General features: G+C 59.0%; 2 protein-coding genes across 19 annotated transcripts in view; one reads left to right on the forward strand and one right to left on the reverse strand.

Annotated features, from left to right (window-relative positions):
* Positions 1–3,045, forward strand: part of CHD3 (chromodomain helicase DNA binding protein 3) — a 48,840-nt gene extending 45,795 nt beyond the window's left edge. For 12 of the 16 annotated variants that reach the window (XM_064582084.1, XM_064582091.1, XM_064582085.1 and 9 more), the window contains 3 exons: positions 895–1,058; positions 1,302–1,428; positions 1,783–3,045. In XM_064582084.1, the coding sequence (XP_064438154.1) occupies positions 895–1,058; positions 1,302–1,428; positions 1,783–2,023 (532 nt within the window). In that variant the 3' untranslated portion in view covers positions 2,024–3,045. Of the gene's footprint in view, positions 1–894; positions 1,059–1,084; positions 1,196–1,301; positions 1,429–1,782 lie in introns of all 16 variants that reach the window. The other 4 variants (XM_064582089.1, XM_064582094.1, XM_064582093.1 and 1 more) reach the window with 4 other exon arrangements.
* Positions 3,046–3,158: 113 nt separating this feature from the next.
* On the reverse strand, positions 3,159–8,543 carry RNF227 (ring finger protein 227). 3 transcript variants are annotated; one of them, XM_054511099.2, is made up of 3 exons: positions 6,186–8,543; positions 5,201–5,287; positions 3,159–3,782 (listed from the first exon to the last, which is right to left on the reverse strand). In XM_054511099.2, exons 1-2 carry the CDS (start codon positions 6,688–6,690, stop codon positions 5,232–5,234), a joined length of 561 nt encoding a protein of 186 aa, XP_054367074.1. In that variant the 5' UTR covers positions 6,691–8,543; the 3' UTR covers positions 3,159–3,782; positions 5,201–5,231. The 3 variants fall into 3 exon arrangements, with proteins under 3 accessions (XP_054367074.1, XP_045744128.1, XP_064438181.1); XM_045888172.3 differs by having other exon boundaries at positions 3,159–4,762; XM_064582111.1 differs by having other exon boundaries at positions 3,159–5,287.
* Positions 8,544–10,870: the final 2,327 nt, after the last annotated feature.

Here is a 10,870-nt window from a genome sequence, read left to right on the forward strand (position 1 = left end):
CCAGCGCCCAGCAGAGGGCCCTGCCCCCCTTGCCCAGACTCCGTGAGACGTGCCGCGTCCCCTCCGCAGGGCGGAGCTTCTTCGTTGACCCACACGCCTTCCATACTGCTAATAGTGCCCTCTCCGGGGCCGTGGCCTGCGCATAGTCGCCCAGAGTCCTACCCCCCATCCCACCAGTCACGTCCCCACCAGTCACGTCCCCCCCAGCCCGTCTCGCTCGCCCCACCAGGCAGGAACCACCCCCATCCCACCCTGTGACCCTGCCCCCCGAAACTTCCCTGTGACCTCCAGCCCCTTCTCCCAAACCCGCTTCCCCTGATGATGAGACACTCGAACCCAGAACCCTCTAACCATCTAATCCTGTCTGACTAGTGACTGACTCCTGGCCCCTCGGAGGCCTGTTCTAATTCCCTGAGTCTGTGATGCTGACCCTCTGATCTCCAACCCCCTCACATGTGAAAACCTTGACTCCTGAAATCTGTGACAGCACTTACCGCCTCCCACGTCTCCTATTTCCTCCCCACCATCCCCACCCCCAAAACGCCCCCCTTGGAGTATGGGATGTTCTGACAACCCTCCGCCCCATGTCTCCCAATGTCCCCCGCCTCCCGTGTCCTGTCCTCTCCATCTGTCCTCTGCTCCTCTGGTCTCTGACTCTTCTTCTCTCTCCCCCTCCCCGAGTCGCTCTTTCTGTCTCCTTCTGTCATTTTCTTGGTCTCTGGTTCTTTGACAATCTCCATCCTCCTCTCTTCCTATCTCTCCTCCTCTCTCTTTCCTCTCCCTCCCTCTTTTTCTGACTGTGTCTGTCCCTCCGACTCCTCGTTGTTTTCTGGCTCCATCTCTCCCTTTCCCTGTCTTTCTCTTGCCCTTCTTTCTCCGTGGCCCGGGCCCCAGTTCTGAACCAGCTGGAGGAGTTGCTGAGCGACATGAAGGCGGACGTGACCCGCCTGCCGGCCACGCTGTCCCGAATACCCCCCATCGCAGCCCGCCTGCAGATGTCCGAGCGCAGCATCCTCAGCCGGCTGGCCAGCAAGGGCACGGAGCCTCACCCCACACCGGTAACCCTCTTTCCCCCTAACTCCAGTTGTCCCTGCTGGCCCTCCTCCGGCCCCCACACACACGCTTCCGGCAGCTCTAGACGGTGTGGAGAAACGACTTGCTGGGACACACTCCTCACCCTCGAGTCTCCCTGCCTGTATGTGACCCCGTCGGGAGTTCTGGAGCGTGGCCGCCGTTGCCCCTACAGCTGCTCTCTGTCGCGGACTGTGGGGCCGCTCACGGGGGCTCGCTGTCTCTTCCAGGCCTTCCCCCCGGGGCCCTACGCTACGCCTCCGGGGTACGGGGCGGCCTTCAGCGCCGCCCCCGCCGGGGCCCTGGCCGCCGCAGGCGCCAACTACAGCCAGATGCCAGCAGGCTCCTTCGTCACAGGTCAGCCGGTGACGCCCGCCCCTGCTCTTCCCAGCTTCGGCCCTGCCCGGCCCCCCCTTACCAAGGGCGTCAGTGGCTCTGGGGCTAGGTAGCTCGCTCCCCAGCCTCCCCCATCTGGGTTACCTCCGGGAAAGAGAATCGGGAGATCAGAAGGGGGGGTGTGGTGAGAGCCGGCACAGGGCATCTGTCGCGGGCATCGGGGTCTCTTGGGCACAGGGGCTCGCCCCGCTCTGGGAGCTGCCCTGGAAACGGACTAGCAGGGGCAGGAGGTGACCTAGCAGTAGCACGCTCCAGTCAGGAGGCCACGTTTGGGAGCGAAGCCGGGGTTCACTTCCTTGCTCCCTTCCCGAACAGCCACCACCAACGGCCCTCCAGTGCTGGTGAAGAAGGAGAAGGAAATGGTGGGGGCACTGGTGTCAGACGGGCTGGATCGGAAGGAGCCCCGAGCCGGGGAGGTGATCTGCATAGACGACTGACCGGATCGCAGGCCTGTGCGTCACCCAGGCCCCGTGCCCGAGGCCGACCCCCAGCTCAGGCTCTGGGACCTGCTGCCAATCCTCCACCTTCCCCACCCCTCGGGCCGCCTCTGGGCTAGGAGCCACTGCCCCTCTCTGCGACTCCTGTCTCCAGGAAGGGCCCTTTGTCTGTCTCCACTCCCGTGCACCTTTCCCACCGCGCTTTGAAGACCGTGCTGGCGAGGAGAGGTCTGGGTGGGAGGCGGTGAAGCAGGGTCTTCCAAGTATCTTCATCCCCCACCGAACGTGCACAGCTTCCCAAGAAGTGGTTGGGGGGCGGAAAGAGGTGGAGCCTCCCCCGTCTTCACTCCTGCAATACAAGCTCTATCCACAGAAGTGGGGGGATTAGCCTCGCCTGGCCTTTAGGGACTGTGGTGGGGAGAAGGGCTTGCAAGAGAGGAGTGGGACTTCAGAGAGGGAGGAAGGGAAGAGGAGGGGGGGGCTGCATGTTTCCTTCCCCTATCTCTCCCCAAAAGGAGGGTGGAGCAGTTACAAGGGAGGGAGTCAATTGCTGTTCAGCCTCAGAATAAAGGCGCCACTCACTGGCTCAGTTACCTCCTGCGTACCGGCATCTTGTGTTGGGGGGTCTTCTCCTCTGCCTAGGGACCAAGGACCCCCCCCACAAAGAGTGATGGTTGGGCGATACTCCCTCATGCCAAAGAGGAGCTCCCCAATCTGTTCCAGGGACCCGGGTCACCTAGAAAGGGTGGGAGAAAATGCTACAGGCTAGAAGTGGGGGAGCCCCCAGACCCGGGGCTCAGGTTCTTGGGAGTACTTGCCTCCTGAAGGCCTCCCTCCTGAAGGCCTAGATGCGGGCTGAGTTTGAGTGGATCAGGCAGGGGTGTAGTCGGGGGGCTGCCTTGCCTTTGGGACCAGAACAAAATAGTGGAGGGCAGGCTGGGGAGACATGGGCACGTCCTCCTCCCCAGGAAGGGCCGGGGAGAGTGGCAGTTTGCATGGCGAACCCCCCACTTCCTCTTCGCTGCTCCTTCACTTCCTCGCTGCCCCTTTCCCGGGCTCTTCACACCCACTCCTGGGCTGTCCCAACCCCCTCTTCTGTATCAGGTGTATTGGTTGTACATATAAATTATACTTTCCTTTCTGTGTGCTCTGTTATTTTTGAGTGTGGGAGTTCTCTGGTGGGGGGGAGGGCTAAGGAAAGAGAGGGTGTTGCTTCCTGACGTTCCATGTCATCCATCTTTCTCTTTTTTTTAATCTCGTGACTTCCTATTTTTTTTTCTTGGATCATCAACTGAAACTCCCAGGCTCTTTCTCCAGCCCCAACCCCCACGTGAAGAACCCAGTGTAGAGATGGAGGGTGAGCTGCAGAACACCCACACAGTCCTCAGGTTGAGAGCAGAGACCCGGTGGGGCTTACTGGACAGAGGTGAAGCGGGAGGGTGCCTGGCAGGATTCTGACCTGCCTCCCGTTCACCCGTTTTGGATCTTTTCCCCCTTCAAGTGGCCTAGTTCCCCCAAGAGTCAGCAGAGGTCAGTACAGCTCCGCAGGTGCAGTCCTGAGCAGGAAGCGGAGCCCCCCACATTTTTTAAAGTTGGGGTGAGGGGAGTCATGCTTGCTGAAGATTTGAATTGCTCAGTACTTCCTTGACACGCGTTCACTGCCAGAGCCTCTCAGGGGTTGGGACCAGACGCTTTGTCGTTGAGGCGATCGGATCAAAAAAGAAAAGCTAAATCCAACAAACGTTTATTGAGGACACATACACGTTCACCACCGCTGTTCGGCCTGGACATACAACACTCACAAGGCAGTCGCTGTTCTTGCCCCGCTCACACTCACAAGACACATCCTCTCGGAAAACAGGCATTCTGGAACAGCACCTGGTGGGGAGGGGGCTACGCTCAGAGGAACACTGAGAAAGGCCTCCCGCAAGAGGACACATTTAAGCTGAGACAAGCACAGGAAAATGCCAAAATGTGGTTATGAAAACAGGCTTCTATTTCATAAATTCACATTCTTAACTCAGGAAAATGTCACATAATAATTAAACCATGCACACAAAGGTTTCTTCAGCAACAGAATGTCCCTTTACAACTTCCAATAAAATTTATATCCTTTATACCAACTTTTAAATATTCCACCCACGGAAGGTGACATCCTAGCAAGTCTAGCACCTCAGTCAGCGCTGCTTCGAGGTTTACGTGCCTGCAGATCACCTGGGGTTCTTGCTAAAACTCAAGAGAGTCTGAAGTGGGCCCCTGAGGTTGTGTAATCCCAGTGATGCTGCAGCTCCTGCCTACAACCGTATCCTAAGGCGGTCACAGGATTTTAAAACAGAATCCATGCTATACCGTAGGCGATGTCCAATTAGGGGGCACAGTTTAAAACTGTACGATAAGGGGCGCCTGAGTCGGTTAAGCTTCTGACTCTTGGTTTCAGCTCTGGTCACGATGTCGGTCAGGATCATGAGATCGAGCCCCTAGTCAGGCTCCGGGCTCAGCGGAGAGCCTGCCTGAGCTCCTCTTTCTCCCTCTCCTGTCCCTCCCGACCCCTCGAGTGCTCGCTCTTAAAAAAAATAATTATTTTAATTGTATGATATGCATCTTTTCAGTAGTGACAGTGTTCTCCCTGTGATTGTAAAGATGACAAAAAACATCAAACGATTAAAATGTGATGCCTTTACCAAATGGCTTTCCTATCCCTGATGGGCCCTAATTAGGTGGCTCAGAAGAATGCCCTTTGGACCCTGTGATACCTGCCCTCACAGGTTGACGGGAGATTGTGAAATGAAGCGAGGCACAGAGGCATCTCAATAATTTTAGGAACACACTACGGGTCTGGGGAGACAGGCATACCAGCACTGGAAAAAAAGAAAAACACGTTTATTTTTCTCAGCTCTCTAACACGCCGTAGAAGTGACAGTAACATGAGACAAAAACCGGCCTCTTCCCTTCCGCTCTAGCTTTTAAAAAATTTCAAACCACTGACACAGAATCGCTAGAATGGGCCCTATTGTTCCCACTGGCCAGAGCTGCCCTGGACAAAAGCCAAAGTCACAGCTAAGGACACACTCTCTGTCCTTCCCACGGGAATGCGGACCCGCCTCCACCATCCCGGGGCCTCTCCCCCGAGGACGCGAGGCTGGCCCTGTCGGTACACCGGGTGCGGGGGCCATTTGCTAGTGGGGCCCCTCCTGCCCTAGGCTCAACTCCCGCAGCGGCGCCAATCACCGGACGGGCGCGGGGTGGCCTTGGCCTCACCCCCGCACTACAGCGCGCCCCGAGAATGCAGCACCCACCTTCCTTCCGCCGCGGCTTTGGGCTCCGCGGTCACAGCGTGCAGCGGCTCATGTGGGCCAGGTCCTTTATCTCCGGACAGTACAGCACTGGGGGAAACCGGGGGGATCAGTGTCAGCGGGAGGCTGCGGCCGGGCCGGCGACCGCGGGCGCCCCCGCCCCAACCCCGGCCCCCGCAGCCTCCCCGGGACACCCCGATGCGCCCACCCCGCCCCCCGGCCCCCGCAGCCTCCCCGGGACACCCCGGGACGCCCACCCCGCCCCCCGGCCCCCGCAGCCTCCCCGGGACACCCCGGTACGCCCACCCCGCCCCCCGGCCCCCGCAGCCTCCCCGGGACACCCACCCCGCCCCCCGTGGCCCCCCCCCCGCCCCCCCGCAGCCCCCACCCCAACCCCGGCCCCCGCAACCTCCCCGGGACACCCCGGTACGCCCACCCCGCCCCCCGGCCCCCGCAGCCTCCCCGGGACACCCCGGGACACCCACCCCGCCCCCCCGGCGGCCCCACCCCGGCCCCCGGCCCCCGCAGCCTCCCCGGGACGCCCACCCCGCCCCCCGGCGGCTCCACCCCGCCCCCCGGCCCCCGCAGCCTCCCCGGGACGCCCACCCCGCCCCCCGGCCCCCGCAGCCTCCCCGGGACACCCCGGGACACCCACCCCGCCCCCCCGGCGGCCCCACGCCGGCCCCCGGCCCCCGCAGCCTCCCCGGGACGCCCACCCCGCCCCCCGGCGGCTCCACCCCGCCCCCCGGCCCCCGCAGCCTCCCCGGGACGCCCACCCCGCCCCCCGGCCCCCGCAGCCTCCCCGGGACACCCCGGGACACCCACCCCGCCCCCCCGGCGGCCCCACCCCGGCCCCCGGCCCCCGCAGCCTCCCCGGGACGCCCCCCCCGCCCCCCGGCGGCTCCACCTCACCCCCCGGCCCCCGCAGCCTCCCGCCGCGGTCCCGGGCACCCTCCCCTCCCCGCCGCCTCCCCCGGCGGCCCCTTACCGTTGCTAGGCAGCGGCCGCCGCCAGCGCTGCGCGGGCGCCAGCACCCGCTCCCACAGCCGCCGGAGCGCGCGCCAGCCCGCGCTCCCGGGCCCCGCCCCCTCCTCTCGCCCCTCTTCGTCGTCGGCGTCGCCGCCTCCCGGGGCCGCGCCGCCCGCCTCCTCCGGCCTGCGCTCGGCCCGCGCCCTCTCCTCCAGCCGCGCCCACAAGTCGGGGTCCACGGCGACCTCCGGGACCCCGCCGCGCGGGAGCGGCGTGGGCGCGCGGCAGAAGGGGCACGTGAGGACGCGGCGCAGGCGCACCACGCGCGCGGCCGCCCCGCCGCCGTCGCCGCGCGCCGCCAGCTCGCGCAGGCACGCGGTGCAGAGCGTGTGGCCGCAGCGGGCGCGCGCCGTCCCGGGCAGGCGGCGGGGCGCGCGGCCCGCGAGGTCGAAGGGCCGGTAGCAGATGCTGCAGTCCAGCTCGCCCCGCTCCGGCACAGACGGCACCCTCGCCAGGAGCTGCATGGTGCCCGCCGCGGCCTCGCTGGACGCACCGGGCCGGCCCTGCTCGCGGCTGGCTCGGCTCCCGGGGCGGCCGCCGCGGCCTCTGGCCCCTTTTAGTGGCGAGGGCCCGCCCCTCGAGGCGTCACGCCGCCGTCAGGCCGCTCCCCGCCGCGGCACGCGTGGGGGCGGTGGAGGCGCGAAGCCCGGGATGCCGGCGACGGCCGGGCGGGGTGGGCGGCCCCCGGGGCTGCGCGGCCGAGGCCGGTGGGGGGCGCGCCGCCCCTCGCGCCCTCCGCGCCCTCCTCCGGACCCCCAGCTCCGAGCCGGCGCATCCTGGAGTCTGTGTGCAGAGCTCCAGGCCCGTGCAGCGCCCCGGCCCTCGGCCGCCCGCTGACCCGGACTCCGCAGCCCGCCGGGCGGTTGGGTTAATTGTGCACTCTCCGTTCACAGCCCCCACCCAGGCCGCCTGAGCCGCTGGCACTGCCCGTTCTGCCCACCCTTTAGTGGCCTCCCGGACATTGGCACGGATGCAGCCTTTAACTCGCATGACTATACACCCCCTCCCTGGGCTCTGGGGAGGCCAGCTTCCCAAACTCATTCTCAAACTGCTCACCTCTCCGCTGACATCTCAGCCTCCGGCGGCAGCTAGATGCCAGGACCCTGGATGGCCCTCCTCCCAGGAATGCTGGGAATCCTTTTCTTCCGGAGTAGCCAGGCCTGGACACCCGCACGCCATACAGATCATGCCCAGCTTGAGCTCTGACTCAGGGGTCTGACTTGCCCCACAGGTATACAGGATATAACGCAGAGCCCGCATTCCCTCGTGGTACCACACCCACCTCCAGCTGCCTCCTCACCCTCCTGCCCCGCACCTGTAGCCCAGGTTCCGCTGTGGAAGGTAATAGTGCAGACTCGACGGCCACATCCTAGGCTCCAGCACTCAGGAGTTGTGACACCCCGAGCAAGTGACCTAACTTCTCTGGGCTGGCTGGTTTCCTCATTTATACAATGTGGGTAATATAGTGTTGAATGAGCTTATAGATGCAAGGTGTTTAGAATAGGGCCTGGCCCACAGAAAACAGGACGTCTTAGCTCCTTTTATCCTGTGCCCCCCCAGCCTGTGTTGTGTTGACTTCTCAAAACCCAACATTTGCAACACCCGTCTCTTTTGGTCAATACAAGCTGGGCTTCTCTGCTCACATGGCGTTCGCTGGCTTTAACAGGCGATGTAGAGCTGGTTTTGTTTTTTAACTAGATTGCTACAACCCTAAAAGATAATCTTTCGTGAGGAGGTATACCATTATTTGAAAAGAGATAGTTCAGAACTTCTGAGTTGTTGTCTTCACGGTCCTGTGGGGGAAGCTATCCACTTACACCAATGATGCTGTCATAATTCAAAGCTTTTTGGCAACTTCTCTTTGGAATGTTGTTCTGAGGTCTCCTCACATCTTCTTTTATTTACTTATTTTAAGATTATTTATTTATTTATTTATTTGAGAGAGAGAGAATGAGCAGGGGGAGGGGCAGAGGGAGAGGGAGAAGCAGACTCCCCACTGCGCAGGAAGCTTTACTCAGGGTTCAATCCCACGACCCTGAGACCCTGAGACACTGAGACCATGAGACCATGACCCGAGCCGAAGGCAGACGCTTAACCGACGGAGCCACCCAGGCACCCTATCCTCACATCTTTTAATATGTTTGGTTGATGATTACATCTTAAACTTTTAGGGTAGATGTGATTATATAAATGCTTCCAAAGTGTTTGACAGCCAAAGCCTCTCTGAGCTCCAGACCTTCCTTTGTCTTCAGGAACCCAAAATGATGATCTCCCTTGTCCCAAGTTGGCACCTCCTCCAGCATTTCTCACCCCTTTCTTTCTTTTTTTTTTTTTAAGATTTTATTTATTTATTTGACAGAGAGAGACACAGCGAGAGGGGGAACACAAGCAGGGGGAGTGGGAGAGGGAGAAGCAGGCTCCCCGCTGAGCAGGGAGCCCAATGCGGGGCTCGATCCCAGGACCCTGGGACCATGACCTGAGCTGAAGGCAGATGCTTAAGGACTGAGCCACCCAGGCGCCCCTCTGATAAATAAAATCTTAACAACTGAGCCACCCAGGCGCCCCTCCCACCTCTTTCTTTACCCAGCTCCAGAAACAAAGCAGTCATCCATGACCCCTCTTCCCCCGCCACTGTCACCTTCCTTTACCAACTTCTCAGCAAGCCCTGTTCATTTTGCCTCCTAAATGTCTCCCTGATCCACCTACTTTTCTCCGCCTTCAGTACACCACCCCAGTCCAGGCTGCCACCATCTCTTGCTTAGACCCTGGTAGGAGCCTCTTCACCAGATCACCAGTGATCTTTCCAGATCTCAAGCCCAACCAGGTCCTACCACAACCATTTCCATTCCTGTTTAAAATCTTTTGGGCGCCTGGGTGGCTCAGTTGGTTAAGCGACTGCCTTCGGCTCAGGTCATGATCCTGGAGTCCCGGGATCGAGTCCCGCGTCAGGCTCCCTGCTCGGCGGGGAGTCTGCTTCTCCCTCTCCCGCTCCTCCCTCTTGTGCTCTCTCTCTCAAATAAATAAATAAAATCTTAAAAAAAAAAAACCTCCTTATAAAAAAAAAATCTTTTAATGTGAGGGGCACCTGGGTGGCTCAGTCGTTGGGCATCTGCCTTCAGCTCAGGTCATGGTCCCAGGGTCCTGGGATCGAGCCCCGCATCAGGTTCCCTGCTCAGCAGGAAGCCTGCTTCTCCCTCTCCCACTCCCCCTGCTTGTGTTCCCTCTCTCGCTGTGTATCTCTCTGTCAAATAAATAAATAAAATCTTAAAAATAAAATAAAGTCTTTTAATGTGGTGATAGTTTAGTAGCCCCAAATTCCTATGCCAAAGGACTTTGCTGCTTCTCCCATCAAAAATTGGGGTCTGTTTCCCTATTCCTGGAATCTGGGCTCACCTTGTGACTTCCTGTGACTAATAGAAAGTGGCAGAAGTGACGTTGTGTGAGTTCTGGGGCATGGTCTGTCAGAGGCCTTGCAGCTTCTGCCTTCATCCCTTGGGATCCTGCCCTGAGTCTATTATGTAAGGGAATTTACCAGCAGATGAGGCTACATGGAGAACGGAGGAGTCCCAGCCAATGGCCAAATGTAGCAGTGAGACCACTGATGCTCCCGCTCAGCTGACCTTCCCGCTCAATCCAGCCACACGTGTGAGCCCAGGTGAAAAGAGCAGGGGAACCAGCCAAACCACAGAATAATGGGGGTAAAAATAAAATTTTAAAAAGTTGTCTCGAGCCACTAAATTGGGGGGGGGGGATGTATGTATCACTGAACAACAGATATGGACGGTTTCCTATTGCCCTTAGGATAAAGATAATATTCCAAAGTGCCCGATAAGGTCTTGTATGTTCTGAACTCATGTCTCCCATTCTGCTTCCATGCTCTCTTTGGACCCTCTAGCTTTGGAGAACTTTGGTTTGCGTGTTCCCTTCTGCACGCTTCCCCTAGCCCTCTTGCTTTCACCTTATTAACACCTGCTGATCCTTCACCGCTGAGTGCAGCCTCACCTTTCAGATACCACTGTAGACTTGGTAGCAACCCGTCCTTGTCTCTGGACTTTGGACACCTGCAATTTATGTTTGTTTGCTGGTTATTTGTTTGTCTTTCTCATCTGGAAACTCCACAGAGGTTGTTCTGAGTCTGGTTTTGTTCACAACTGTATCCCCGTACCATAGTGGGACTCGATAAATAAATACTTGTTAAGTTAATGAATGAGGTGGGTGATAAATACAGTAAATGAGGTGTGGCAATGAAGGAAGGTTTCTTACGAGGGCTTTACAAACAGCCTCAGAAGATAATTCCTAAGAGGACTTTTTTTTTTTTAATGTTTTGAGCAAGGGGGGAGACATTTCTATTAAAATAAAGGAGTCCTCCAAAGTAACCATTTAAAGAGAATACTATTTTGAATTTATGAAGTCTTGTATGTTTGTTACAGAATAACTAACCATAGTTTAGTCATATATTTTACCTCCTTGTTTCCTCCACAGTCTTGCAAAACGAGTGGGAGATGTTAGGAGTGGATGTAACTATTCATTAGTTGATCCGGTTGGTTGCTAGCCAGCTGCTGACTTTTCTCTTTTTGGAAATTGGTTTTAGGCTGCTCTCTCAGCTTCAGGATCGAGGAAGGGTGAGGAGATGGGGAGGTTGTA

Source organism: Mirounga angustirostris, unplaced genomic scaffold (genome assembly GCF_029215605.1).
Source record: "Mirounga angustirostris isolate CCGP_5_RB_7025 unplaced genomic scaffold, mMirAng1.0.hap1 SCAF_17, whole genome shotgun sequence".
NCBI classification, from domain to species: domain Eukaryota; kingdom Metazoa; phylum Chordata; class Mammalia; order Carnivora; family Phocidae; genus Mirounga; species Mirounga angustirostris.